This window comes from Vombatus ursinus, unplaced genomic scaffold (genome assembly GCF_900497805.2).
Source record: "Vombatus ursinus unplaced genomic scaffold, bare-nosed wombat genome assembly UNPS02014818.1, whole genome shotgun sequence".
Lineage (NCBI taxonomy): Eukaryota > Metazoa > Chordata > Mammalia > Diprotodontia > Vombatidae > Vombatus > Vombatus ursinus.
Window position 1 is genome coordinate 11,430,225 of NW_020954596.1, and position 14,657 is coordinate 11,444,881.

Genomic DNA, 14,657 nt, shown 5'->3' on the forward strand with positions numbered 1-14,657 from the left:
CTAAACCATAGTGACTACAATCAAATTTGGCAGGCATTGAGCACAGAGGACTTATATTTCTGGAGGCTGCTCTCCAAGGAAGTGGGGCCTGTATCTTTACTGCAGATCTAATATAGGATTGTTTTTCTAATAAGAACATAGACATAGACCAAACCACAAGTTTGAGACCTGAAAAATACATCCTCAAACGATCATTGCTAATATGTGGGGGATGGGGGTGGAGAGAAGGTTTTGATTGTATAACAATTGGCCCCATGAAATCTCTGATAGTTCTAGCTAGAGCGCTCAGTTACTTTTCTCAGGTTCAGTTTTGCTATTTTGAATAATCAGTTATGCAAATCATTAACTGAATCTGCATTCCGTGTAAGAGTCTCTATTACCAGACCATGTTAAGAGTGGCAATTGCTCAGCTGTTTCAGTTGTGGCCAACTCTTTGTGAACTCATTTGGGGTTTTCTTGGCAAAGATTCTGGAGTGGTTTACCATTTCCTTCTCCAGCTCATTTTATAGATGAGAAAACTGAGGCAAATCAGATTAAGTGACCTGCCTATGGTCACACAGCTAGTAAGTGGCTGAGGTCACATTTGAACTCAGGTCTTCCTGACTCCAGGCCCAACATTTTATTCATGGCACAATGGATAGCACCATGTGGTGCTATTAGTGGATAATGGATGGCACCACTAGCTGCTCTAAGAGTCATAAATACAGTAGTAAAAGCATTTAATTAAGACACAAAAATGGGGTATACAAAATAGACTAAATCAGTAACAGAAAATCATCGTTTTACCCCAAACACAAATGGAGGTGGCCCTTGTAACCTCTAGAGTTGAAGGGATGGGATAGAAATCTTGGGGGTGGGGATACTCGTCATCTGGGGGTATCAACACCCAGAGGGATGGATGAGGAAATCACTAATCATCCCTTGTCAGTGGTCAGTATGGAAATCAGCTAACATTTCAGGGCAGCCTAGATGATACAGCCTCAGGTAGATTCCAGGGTCATTAGAATGCCAGCAGGACTCTTGGCTTTGCAGATGCCATGGTAGTATCATTCAAACTACTCTTACCTCTCCACATAATAATCCCTGGGAAATATCCCAGGACTTCCCATGTGATAAGTTTATTTACCAGAGAGACCACATGCTGTAGTGGAGAGACCTCTGACTTGAAGTCAAGAAAACCTGCTTTCCAATCCTGCCTCAGACTCTTAATTGCTGTGTGACCCTGAAGAAATCACTTAGCCTCTCTGTGCAATTGACCTTTTGTTTCCTCACCTGCCAAATGGGGTAGGGAGGAGACTCCACAGCCCCTGAAGTGTTTCAGCTCTAAATACAGAATCTCATAATTTCACTGTACTGCTCTTCATTTATCATTTCTTTTTCTTTTCCCCAGGGTTTGATCTGTCAGTGTGGTTTCTTATCTTTATTTTTTCAACTTTGAGTCACTTGTGTAATCCCTACATCCACCCTGTATCCTAGTGAAATCTGTGTCCAAAGAATTACAAACTCCCTTCTGATTGCACCAGATGCTTCATGCATTTTGTTAGGAGCTGGGCAATCTTCACTTTTATGACTGTCCTAAGTTCCTCACTGAGAATGGGTTGGAGACTCAACCCTCTGGAGTTGGTGCAGCCCTCATCATTCACTCAGTGTGAGAGACTGAAGGGAACAATGTACAATGTTGGGACTAGGAGACAATTTAGAGCATTGAATAGCAGAGCTAGGTGAGGCTTGGGGGGGTTATCTGATCTAATCCTTTCATTCAACAGAGGAGAAAAGGAAATCCCAGAAAAGGGAAGTGATGCTCTCAAATTACACAGGGGCAGCCCAGAGATAAGAACTCAAGTCTTCTTCACCCCAGTTAGTGCAACATTGGCTAGAGCTCTAATTCCCTTCTCTTGTTGATAGGAAGAGGGAAGATTTCCCAAGCAGAGGGAAAGGCACAAATGAAAGTGCAGAGATGGGATTAAATCCTTCGGTGTGACAGGTAAGGTGAAAATTAGTCTTTTGAAGCCAAAATCTAAGTAGTATTTATTTCTTTTCTCTCCACAGAATCTTACTACTCCTCCTGGCCCTTTCACAGGAGTTTTGAAAATAATGAAAAACTAAACCCACCATCTCATTGCTAATCACTCTTTCTGAGTTGCCTGGAATGGAAATCCTTTACCTTCCCTCCATTCTTGAATATTGAAGTCTCCCTCTTTTTCCAATGTCCAGCTTAGAAATCGCCTCCTCCATGAAGCTCTCCCTAAACCACTCTATTAGCCATCAGGTAAAAATAATCTTTTTGCTGTCAGTCACATCAGGTTCTCTGTGACCCCATTTGGTGTTTTCTTGTCAAAGATACTGGAATGGTTTTGCCTTTTCCTTCTCCAGCTCATTTTACAGATGAGAAAACTGAGGCAAACAGGGTGAAGTGACTTGTCCCCAGTCACACAGCTAGTGTCTGAGGTCAGATTTGAACTCAGGTCTTCCTAACTCCAGGCCTGGTACTCTACCCACTGTGCTACGTAGCTGCCCCTGAAAATAATCTGTAACTTGTTAAATCCTCACAGCATTTTGTCTGGCTGTCACCCTTGCGGTTACCACAGGTAGCACAGTGTATAGAACACTACCTGGAATCAGGAAGACCTGAATTAAAAACAATTAAAAACTCAGACACTAGCTGTGTGACCCTGGGCAAGTCACTTAACCTGTTTGCCTCTTTTCTTAGATCTGTAAAATGGAGATGACAACAATATGTACCTCTCAGGGTGGGCGTGAGGATCAAATGAGATAACAAGTGCAGTACTTTGTAAACCTTAAAGTGTCCTATAAATGCTAGCCATGATGATCATAGTGCAATTGAAAAAACATTGGAGCCAGAGGGCCTGGCTTTGAATCTGACCTATAACTTACTGCCCTTGTGTCCATGGACAAATCATTTCAACTCTCTGGGCCTCCATTTCTTTATCCGCAAAATGAAGGGGCTAGACTTCTTTTCTCAATAGCAAACCTGATCTCCCAACACTTGTTTGGAGGACACTTACAAGGCAGCTTCCAGAAACTGGTACTGCCCAGGTATATTATAATGGAAAAAGCCTCAGTTCTGAAACAGCAGGACCTTGGTCTGAATCCCCTCTATGACACTTGGTTTCTTCATTGGCAAAATAATGGAGTTCTACTAGATGGGCTTCGAGGCCCCTTCTGGTCCTATGATGTGATGATTCTGCTAGGAACCTAATTTCCAGGCTCACACTGCTGCAAAAATTCCTGCTTTTTCTAGTCAGAAGGACAGGTTTGAGGCCTTTCCAGCTTGGAGCTGGTGGAGAAGAATCCTGAGGAACCCTCAGAAATGTTCACCTTTTGGACACAGGGTTTTCCTTTCCATAGTTGCCCCATGTTGACAGTTTATGCTAGGACCTCTCCAACACTGGGCCAGGAACATTGACTACCGACTCTTTTCTAGGGCCCTGGGAGTGAGCACATTAAGCTCTTATGAACTTCCGCCCCAAGGCTGCTATGAATAATTCCTGGTCATGTGACCAACAAGTTAGAAGACTAGACATTTTTTCTATCTGCAAGACCTTTCAAGCTTGTCTAATATAGGAACTATGTGTAAGAGCTGAAATAGAGTCTAGGACACTAAGAATCCTAATTAGGTAACAATTCAATCAACTAACAGCACAGAAGCTACTCCCTAACCCAGGGGTGGGGAACCTGTGGCCTCAAGGCCACATGTGGCCCTTGGGGTCCTCAAGTGCAACCCTTTGACTGAATCCAAACTTCACAGAACAAATTCCCTTAATAAAAGGATTTGTTCTGTAAAAGTTGGGACTCAGTCAAAAGGCTGCACCTGAGGACCTAGTAGGCCACAGGTTCTCCACCCTTGCCCTGACCTCTAATGTGCTTAGTCAGCACCCCCACAGCCCACCATTTGGGTAGGGCTACTTAAGCCGATCTACAGGCTTTAAAATAGAACCATCTCTACCCCTTCCTCCTCCCAATGCCAGGAAAAACCAAAAGGCAGAGAAGCTTGCTACAGAGTTCATCCTGAGAACTGAGGAACAGAAGGAATGGGAACAAGAACTGTGTGTTTCTGTGTGATGCTCCACTAAGCCTGGGGGGGAAATGCCCAGCAGCCAGATGGGGACAATTTTGTGCTTCCCTCCTCCCTCTAGCATTCATTTGGGACAGAAACTGAGAACAGTGAAACATTAATTGCCAAACATAGGAAAAGGCTGAGATGGCTTTGAGGTCTAGCACCCAAGGAAACTGAAATCAAAGGGGAAGGAGCCAGAAAGTAAAGAATAGGGGAAAATAACGAAGAAAGAATGAAATTTCCAGAGGTCATAGGTGGAAGAAAGCTCAGTTAAAGACCCTTACCATAAGCTGATAAACCAACAATGAAGATACTAAATACAGAAAGAAACATGGCCTTCAGAGCAGCTAAAAAAAATCCAGGAGTAAATGAAGAAATATTGTAAAACAAAGAAAAATGAAACAATATCCGATGAGACAGAGGAACCTGAGGATTCCAAAGAGTATATGGAATAAGACTAGGATGTTCCTGAATGGTTGAAAGAGAAATAATAATTGTGAAAGCAGAATTTATGGCCAATACAGAAGAAATAATTGATAGAATAGAAAATCTTGAATCCATGGTTGCAAGTCTCACCAAGGGAACAAAAATAGAGACTAACTGATAAGAAATGAAAATGAACAGAAGTGAAGGACAAACTAGAATAAGAGAAGCAAAAAGCAACAAAACTAAAGGAAGACATGATTTCCATACATTAATCTTGAAGACAGTATGTGTAGAGACAATTTAAGGATCATAAGTCTTCCAGAAGAATATGACAATTCAAAAAGCCTGAACACCATAATGTAAGAAATAATAATAATATAAACCTGACCAGAGCTCCTCAGCCCAGAAAACAAAGTGCCAATTGAAAGAATCTACAGATTGCCTCCAAGAAAACAAACAAACAAAAACCTAAAAATCTGTGCTTCAAACTCCAAGATATCTGGTGGTTAAATATGACAATTCTGATGAAAAACAACAAATTTTGTAAATGACCAAGAGAAAGACCTTTAAATATTAAGGAAAGGAAATTCAAAATTTAAAACCTAAGTGGAATTAATGAGGGATAGAGGATTGATCAAAGGATCCCTGATCAATGATTGTACCCCACCCCCCCCCCCAGCAAAGTTGATAAAATTATACAATGTAAGGGGCAGCTAACAGAGACAGATAACAAGTGCTAAGGTCTTGAGCAAAGTGCAAAGAAAGGTTTACACATTCTTGCCTTTTACAAGGTAGGAAGAAATTAATCAGTAAAGATTAATGGGATTAGAGGGCAATCATCCAATGATGGCTGAAGGATCATCTATGTCCTGGTGGTTTTTCAAAATGATACACTCTCTAGGGAATTAGTAGAGACAGAATAAAGTTCTATGTGTTACCTCTGGGAGCAGAAAAGAGAGACAGCTGTGGGAGGACCTGGCCCATTAGAAGGAATGGTTTCTTGGCTCTTGGGGGTGAGAAGGTATTTCTTTCTCTCTTCCCATCTCTCCCCCACCCCATTGGCCAAGCCATCTGGCAGTGAAACTACTTAACAACTGTAAAGATACTACAGTTATCCCTTTCACATCTTGACTCTCCCCATCGAGGTTTCAATATATCACAGGTCAGCATAAGAAATTAAATGGGAATTTTTGAGTTTTGTAGAAGCTGCAGACAGCACAGAAAGGCCAGCAGACAACACAGAAAAAAAATTTAGAAACTCAGAAACGCATAAAATATATCTACATATATATAATATATATACATATACATATTGTATAATATCCACATATTCTATCTTCTAATACCAAAATAATTCAGACTTCTCTAATATGAAGGGAGGGCCAAAAATATTTACAAAGATTTCCCAGATTGTGGGAGTGGGGTGGTGTGCCACACTCCTAAGCCCTTTCCCATTCCCTGAGATGTGGAAAAGTTATCCATATCCTGAGCCTGCTGCATGTTCATCAATTATGACAGGAAACAGCTCTGAGGAATGTGAGCTCTATGAGTCAAGAAGAGAGCCATGTGGGCTTGAATTGCAGAGAGGAATAAGCCCAGGGAGTCCAGCAATGAGTTGCCCAGCAAAAATGCTCCAACTTCTTGGGGAGGACATGAGGATAATATGAGAGGAGAAAGGACATTGGAGCCCTGCAGTGCTAGAAGTGAGATGCTAGTGCTACATCTGTTTTCTATGTGTGTGTCTCTCTACTAGTATACTCTGTAGGTACCCATTTTTCCCACCAATGACACGTGTAGTTGTGGGAGAGTTTTTCCCAGTCTCATGTAGGGGATATTTAGTTGATAATTGTTCTTACAATGCAATCTCAATGAAAGCATTGAGGCAGAGAAGGTGATATGCCAGCAGGGGGAAACAGTTTCAAAGATAGGCTAAATGTTGTGCACTGCTCTGCATTTAAAAGAGTTTAGTCCTTATAGGGGAAGACTGGAAACTTACAGATCTCCCTCTCTTTATACAGAGAAAACTATTTTTTCTTAGCATGACTGCATGAGTAAGTTCCCTCCTTCTCTAAAAACAAAACAAAACAAAACAAAACAAAACCCAGAAACTTAGTTTCTGCACCTTAAGCTAAAAGACAGAAGGCAGAGCCCATTTTTCCTCACCTAGGGAAGACATTACAAAAATGCTTAGGACTCCAGCTGAAGCCCAGTAGGTGACAGCAGAGAGCAGTCAGGAGCGGCAGATAGTAATGTGATGTCACCAGAAGACATCTGCAGAGTTAAATGTAGGAGTTGTCACTCCATATGCATGTTCAACCATATGTAGCCACTAGTTTTCCAGAGATGTGTCCACTCTTTCCCACAGATGGTGTGTGAATTTGTGGGAGAGTATGTCCCAGCCATATTGGGGGGGGATCTTCTTTTCTTACTATTCTATTTCATTAAAGGTCTTTGCTTTGTATTGATTATGTCCTTTTTGTGTCTAGTAAAGGTCAAGAGTGGTAGGGCTCATGGTGATATATGTGACATGATACATGGTGAAATATAGTCAGTGATACATCTCTGGCTATAAACTTGGAATATCATGTATGACACCCTTTTAGTTGGTTCCATTTCCTGGGTTTTGAGTGGTTATGAACTCACAGTATATATGGGGTTGTTTTTTCCAAGGCCTCAGTGAGTAGCAGTGATTCACGTGCCTCATAACCAAAAGTGAAATGGGCTGCCATGGAAGAAATGGATTCCCCCTCCCTAGGACTATGAATAACCCTTTGTTAGAAACATGTTAGAGGGCATTTGTGCCTAGACGCTATTGGGCTAAGTGACTTTTGAAGTTCCCTCCAGCTCTACCCCTCTGTAAGTTTTTAAAAGAAAAAATAAAATGAACAACCCTATCCCATTAGGCTTAATCTCTCAGAGCCATAGTTTCATTCATTTCTATTAAGTGGGGGTGGGGGTAGGGGTGGAGACAATCAGGAAATCTGATCTTAGTCATGGCTCAGCTACTAGTAATGTGACCAGGTCTGTACTCTTCTTCAGACTTTAGTTCCCTCATCTGTCAAATGAGGGAAACAGATGAGATTATAGATTTCAGTGGCTCAAAATGCTGGAGCTCATTAATGTTTACAAAGCACCTTCCTCATAACAACCCTTTGACGTAGTGAGAGTATTATTTATGCCCATTTGACAGATGAGAAAACTGAGGGTCAATGAGGTTAGTCCTTGCCTGTGTTTGCACAGCTAGTATGTGTATTCAATGATGGTAGGTTTTTTGTTTGTTTGATTTTTAAAATCCTGGTAATAAGTAATATTCTATGAAACATTGCTTGTTTCCTTTGGAAGCAAAAGAAGACAACTGCTAACCCATTTATTTATCTTTCCCTCTAAGGATCTGTGAGCCAGCCTTCCATTTAGCCACGATTCCTTTTTCATCTTCAGGTTTTATTTTATCATGTGAATACCAAGATCGATATAATTCAATTCCTCTGGTCCTCCTAATGGTCGCTCAATAAGAATCTTGAATTTAGAGAACCAGCAGTTAAGTGCATGTTTCCAAAAACTGGGTAATTCTTAGCACTCCCTGCCTGCTGTTCCATGACAGTCCCTGGAGAGTCTGGAGGGAGCCACAAAGAATGGGGGACAGTTTGCAATTTCTTGAGTTGCCACGGCTGAAGAATTCATTGCTAATGGCCACCTGACCAGTGATGAGTCCCTGCATTTACACAGTTAGGCTGGTCCATCAGAAAGTAGACATTGCCAGGATTGTACTTGCTGCCTTCTCAACTGTCATTCTTTCCCTGGCATAGCCTTCAAGAACCAAGGGTCCCCTTCATGGCACATAGAGGCAGATGAGGATTTAGTGGAAGATTAGATGCAGCGAGGTGGTGCAGTGGTTAGGCTGCTGGACCTGGAGTCAGAAAGACCTGAGTTCACATTGGACCTCAGATACTTCCTAGCTAGGTGACCCTGGCTGGTCAAGTCATTTCACCTTTGTTTGCCTCAGTTTCCTCATCTGCAAAATGCAGATAATAATAGAACCTACCTCCCAAGGTTGTTGTGAGGACCAAATGAAATAATAATTGTAAAGTGTTTAGCACAGTGCTTAGCATATAGTAAATGCCATTAAATGTTAGCTATTATTATTAAATCTGGTTTCAGACTCTTACTAGCTGTTTGACACTGGGCAAGCCACTTGACCTTTGTTTGCTTCAGTTTCCTCATCTGTAAAATGAGCATGATAATAGCACCTACTTCCCATCTTAGTTGTGAGTAACAGATGAGATAATAGCTTAGCAAAGTGCCTGGCACATAGTAGGTGCTATATATATATATATGCTTATTTGCTCCTTTCCCTTAAATGACATAAAATGTTATTTTACCAATGTGTGCAGGACATTAGTCATTCCTTTCTTCATTACAATTCTAGGAGGTAAGTAAATAGTTCAAACATTATTATTCCCATTTTGCAAATGAAAAAATTGAGGTTCATAGAAGTTAGCACTTGCCTGTGCCCACAGACTTTGTATGCTATATACAAATAATAATAAGAATACATTACTAATGTATTCTAGTGCATATCTGTGCCTCCTGGCATGACTCAGGCCCAGAGATGACAAGGAATTCTTCTGCTATCATGAAGGGATCAGAAAGATTATTTGAATGTCTGCTCAAGCTCCACTTTTTGTTCCAACCCTATACTTGCCCAGATTCAAGTGCCCACATTTGTGACTTAATAAGTTAACAGAGTCTACCTTTTCTGCCAGTTGGCAAAGGGCAGTTTGCTAATGGATAATCTATAGTGGTTTATCAAGGCTAATTTTAAATGTCTGGGATAATGTGGCTTCACATGGAAAACATTCACAGCCTAGGAGGTCTCACTGAGCAGTGATGATATAATTGCTGTCAGAGAGTTATCTCTGGTTATGAAAGTGGAATAGCCATTCTAATTGGTTCAATCCCTTTGGATCACCTTCCTGTTTTCTTCTTTCTTTTTTCCCCAATCCTTTCCCTGAAGCTCAGTTGTATAGCCTCAGGACATGGACACCACATCAATGGGGGTGTGCCTAGGATACTGAGGGCAGGGCTAGGGAAATAATTGCTAATATTATGGATTGGGCATCCCCGAAAGCATACTCAGCAAGCATTGCCAGATGAGTTCTGCCTCCAGCTAATCAACCTCCAGCAGTTTTGTATCATGCAGTGATTCTGGTACTAGAAGACCTGGGTTCAAATTCTGTCTTTGCAACTCCCACAAAATGACATTATGAGGCAGTTAGTGTAAATTTCATTTTTATAGGTCTGGAGCAGTGAAGGAACTGAGGATCTAATAAATAAACTGAGAGCTAGGGCTGGAGCCCAGGTGTCCTGATATTGGGTCAAACCTCAATCTCCTTTCAATCCAGCTAGCTCTTTTCTCCTTTTCCCATCATCACTCCCACTTCTACCCCTCATCAAGGTATCTTACATGGAGTTCCATCCAAGGTATAGTGTATGCAGTTCCATCCAAAGGCAGATTCCCACACCACTGCAAAAATAGCAGCCTGCCTTCCTACCATCCTGAAGGGGGACAGACAATGGCTCAGAAAAAATACAGTTTTGGAAGCTGCCACCATGGGAGCATATGGTCCAGAGATGCACATTTAAATATCTGTGCTTGATGTAGGGGTACTACTGCCTAATAATCTCCTACTCCCAAAAGCTGGGGTATGATTTCTAGGTGCACTTGAACGGGCCAAACGTCCTCCCTCCCCCAACCCAAGCTGTGCAAATTGATGCTTTCCATAAATAAGTGGATTTTCAGTAGACTTCTCTGTAATAATAATAATGACAATAATAACAATAATAGCCACAGGAACCTGGCACTTAAAGAAAAAAGATGGCGTTAAAAAGAAAAGCTCATCATTAGGTTATACAGGGACTCCCCCCATGGAGAATCGTTGGGGTTCTGCCACTGTGACTCCATATAAATGTACAGCAGACAGAGCTGGTCTGCTGGGGACAGCCTGCCTCCTTGCAAATCTTTGGGTTGTCAATAACCATTGCAGTGTGTTAATAAGCACTCTGAATGAGAAGTCCAGAGAACTGGGTTTGAGTCTCAGCTTTATCACTAATTCACTGCGACTTTAGGCAGGTAACTTTCCCTCTCTGGGCCTCTGTGGAACGAGAGAGTTGGATTTACTGATCTCTAATGGTCCTTCCTGCGGAACTGAGTTTCATGTTCTAAGGTTCCTTCTAGATCTGGAATTCTAAGATCCATGTTCTATGATCCCCCACTACTGAGACATTCTATGCATCTATGAGTCCATGAACCTAGGAGGACGACAGGCGGAGGAAGAAGCTGCAGTAAGTGTTAATGTTAAAACAGAGACAGAATGAAAGGCTCAAAAGGAACACACACACACACACACACACACACACACACACACACACACACAATATGTTAGACTAGAATACAATTTCTCGGCTTTTTCCCGACCAGATGGGCTGATGTGCGTTGTTACACTGACCTCAAGCGTGTGAAGGCTCTACCTCCAAAACCAAATTCTCAGATCCTCCCTGCCCCTCCCTCCTCCCTTCTCCCACAGCCCCGCCTCCTCAACCCCCCCTCCCCGCCCCCTCCGCAAACCGACATACACACACAGACCACACGGTGCGGAACAATAAACGAAGTTGGAATCCAAACCCAGACGTCTCCACACGAGTTTACGGCTGAGCTACTGGATCCGGGCGGCGGGCTTCCTTCTCTGCCAGTCTCCTTCAGTCTCTCTCCGTTACACGCAGCAAACGCCTGGAGAAGGATGGGAAGTGACCAGTGGAAAGGCGAAGACAATGCTCAGAGCAGCCCGCTGGGGGCCAAGAGGAGGTAGCGCCCGGTGGAAGAAGGTCGGAAAAGTAAACTTGGAGCAGGTGCGACGCAGAATGAGAACCAGCCAGCTCCTGGACTGCCTTGTCCCGTGGGCTCCCTGAGCCTTGGGCGCGCCCGTCACCCCCTCCCCCTTCCCCAAGCTCCTAGTCGGTTTCGGCGGCGCAGGTGGGCGTGACAGCGCCTGGCAGGGAGCTCCGCCGCTACTCTGGGCGCTGCGCCTGGGAGGAAGAGAAGAAGAAGAAGAAGGAAGAGAGGAGGAGGCAGCGTCCGTGGAGGCGCCAGGCTAGGCGGAGACGGACGGGGCAGTAGCGCCATTCGTGCCTTGGAGCGGCCGCCGCCAGTACAGGAGCTGGAGTCCAAGCCTGCCTGGGACAGCGCGGTGCAAGCAGTAGAGCCCCGCGTCGAGGGCATCGACTGCTGGGTAGGAAGCCAACCGACCCAGCAGGATAAGTGCTAAGCCATGGGATTGCTGCAGCCGCCGCCACAGCTACGGTCTCATGTAACTCCAGTGAGCTTTGCCAGGCGAGACCGCGTAGATTTCTTGTCTCCCCGACCCAGGTTTTCTTACTGACCAGCTAGGGACCAAGAGGCGGAAGGAGTGAGGGTGTGTGTGTGCATGGGAGGGCTGGACGGGTCACGCTTCTGTGCTTTGACCCCCTAATGCTCCCTCCGCTCCCTCCCCCCTCCCCCCATCCTCCAATTGTCTCTTCCTTTCTTCCCTCCTCTTCTGCACTTACAAACCTTGCTTGCCCCTGCAGGCTTGCGGGTCTTGGAAGCTGAGGGGAAGCTCCAGCCCGGGGTTTTTCCACCTGGTTTGTCTTGTACTTCTCTCGGACTGATACCCTCGCGGACGCACGGCTTACCCAGCAGAGCTGGGCCAGTGCGGCTGGGCCGGGGAGAGCCTCGGGACAAGGAGAAGCGACGACGTTGCGCTAGTCTACCGCGGCACGGTTCACTGAGGGAGGCTCCTGCGGGGAGCTGCCCCGCGCAGCCAGGGGAAATAGAAGTCGGCAATGAAGGCACTGAGTCCGAGTAGGGAGCACCCGAGCGGATTCTGCTCCGGGGCTCGGAGCCGGGAGAGGACCCCTCTACTTCTGCTCTTGTAGTGGGGTCATGGATCTCCAGCTGACGACCAACAGCACGGACTCCAGCGACCGCGGGGGGTCCTCCAACGAGTCCCTGTGGGCCGCGGAGAGGCAGCCCCCGAGCCAGTATTCGCCCGCGGAGGTGGCTGGCTTGGCGGCGGTGGTGAGCTTTCTCATCGTTTTTACCATCGTGGGCAACGTGCTGGTGGTTATCGCTGTGTTGACCAGCCGTGCCCTGAAAGCACCCCAAAACTTGTTCCTTGTGTCCCTGGCCAGCGCTGACATTCTGGTGGCCACTTTGGTCATGCCCTTCTCGCTGGCCAACGAGCTCATGAACTACTGGTACTTCGGCAAGGTGTGGTGCGACATCTACCTGGCGCTGGACGTCCTGTTCTGCACCTCCTCCATAGTGCACCTGTGTGCCATCAGCCTGGACCGCTACTGGTCCGTGACGCAGGCGGTAGAATACAACCTGAAACGTACCCCTCGCCGGATCAAAGGCATTATCGTGACTGTGTGGCTCATTTCGGCCGTCATCTCCTTCCCTCCGCTCATCTCTCTCTACCGGGACCCCGAGGACGACCAGTACCCCCAGTGCGAGCTCAACGACGAGACGTGGTACATCCTTTCCTCCTGCATCGGTTCCTTCTTCGCGCCCTGCATCATCATGGTGCTGGTCTACGTGCGCATCTACCGGGTGGCCAAGCTGCGGACACGGACGCTGTCTGAGAAGCGCACGGTGCCCGAGGGCTCGTCCCAGACGGAGAACGGGCTCAGCCGGCCGCCCGTGGGGGCAGGGCCCTCGACCGCCGTCGCTGCCGCCACCTCCCTGCGTCTCCAGACGGGGGAGAATGGGCACTACCACCTCCACCATCACCACCACCTTCACCATCACCACCACCATCACCACCACCAGCTGCGCAAGAGTCTCGAGCTCGAGGACATCGAACTGGAAGAGAGCAGCACCTCTGAGAACCGGCGCAGGCGGCGCAGCCGAGAGGAGGCGGCAGCCCGCAAGGGAAGCCGCGGCTTCTCCTTCTCCTTTTCCTCCACCAAAGGAGGCCCGTCGGCTGGTGCTGGGAGCCGCTTGTCCCGGGCCAGCAACCGCTCCCTCGAGTTCTTCTCGTCCCACCGGCGCCGCAAGCGCAGCAGCCTGTGCCGCCGAAAGGTGACCCAGGCCCGAGAGAAGCGCTTCACTTTCGTGCTGGCTGTGGTCATGGGCGTGTTCGTCGTTTGTTGGTTCCCTTTCTTTTTCAGCTACAGCCTGTACGGCATCTGCAGGGAGGCCTGCCAGGTGCCCGAGACGCTCTTCAAGTTCTTTTTCTGGATCGGTTATTGCAATAGTTCCCTCAACCCGGTTATCTACACCATCTTCAACCAAGACTTCCGGAGGTCCTTCAAGCACATCCTGTTCAAAAAGAAGAAGAAGACCTTCTTGCAGTGACCCCCGGTGGGCTTGGGGTGGGGATGGGAGGAGGAAGGATGAAGGGAGTCCCGAGGGGGCGGCCGGGTTGGACGTGAGCAGGACGAACTGCAGAAGGGGTGTCTCGGGAGTTGGGGAAGATGTGAGGAGAGAGGTGGAAGGACACCCGAGGGGTGGTGGTGGAGGAGCAGGGAAGGAGAATTGAAGAGGAGAAGCGGAGAAGGTAGTGGAGGAGGGAAGAATGGAAAGGAAAGGAAGAACGAAAAGGAGAAACTTTAGTTCGAGGTCTGCGCTAAAGCTGTCTTCCGAAGCCTGCCGGCCGGGTGCAAGTCCTCAGGACTCCGGCTGAGGGCGCACACTGAGGGTAAGGTTTGGCCGGACCGCGGGACCAGAGTTCGGAAAGCTGGAGAAAGTAGGGGGCGGGGGGAATGAGGAAGGGGAGAGATTAACGGGAAAGGGCCGGCTTGACCGTGAAGGGCATCGACAATCTTTTGATTACCTGAAAGTATTTAAAATGTTTGCCAAAAAGGAGGAAAAAAAAAGAAACCAAACTATTTTCTAAATAAACCTTTGTAATCTAAACTTTTCAGTTGCAGTCCTTAGAGTCGGACCTCAGAGAGGGAGAGATGGGAAATTGGGCGGAAGGCTCACCGTGGGATTAGGTTCTAGCACCCTGGGGAGATTCCACATACTCTCTGGGCTTCACAAACTATCCCCCACACGCACACACCCACACACATCACCACGCACAAACACAGTTAGCAGAGACTGAGAACTGAG

General features: G+C 46.3%; 1 protein-coding gene across 1 annotated transcript; it reads left to right on the forward strand.

Annotated features, from left to right (window-relative positions):
* Window positions 1-12,297: 12,297 nt before the first annotated feature.
* On the forward strand, window positions 12,298-13,991 carry ADRA2C (adrenoceptor alpha 2C). Its single transcript, XM_027836526.1, is given in 2 exon segments — window positions 12,298-12,418; window positions 12,420-13,991. Coding segments are annotated over 2 exon segments (1,515 nt in total). The 5' UTR covers window positions 12,298-12,382; the 3' UTR covers window positions 13,899-13,991.
* Window positions 13,992-14,657: the final 666 nt, after the last annotated feature.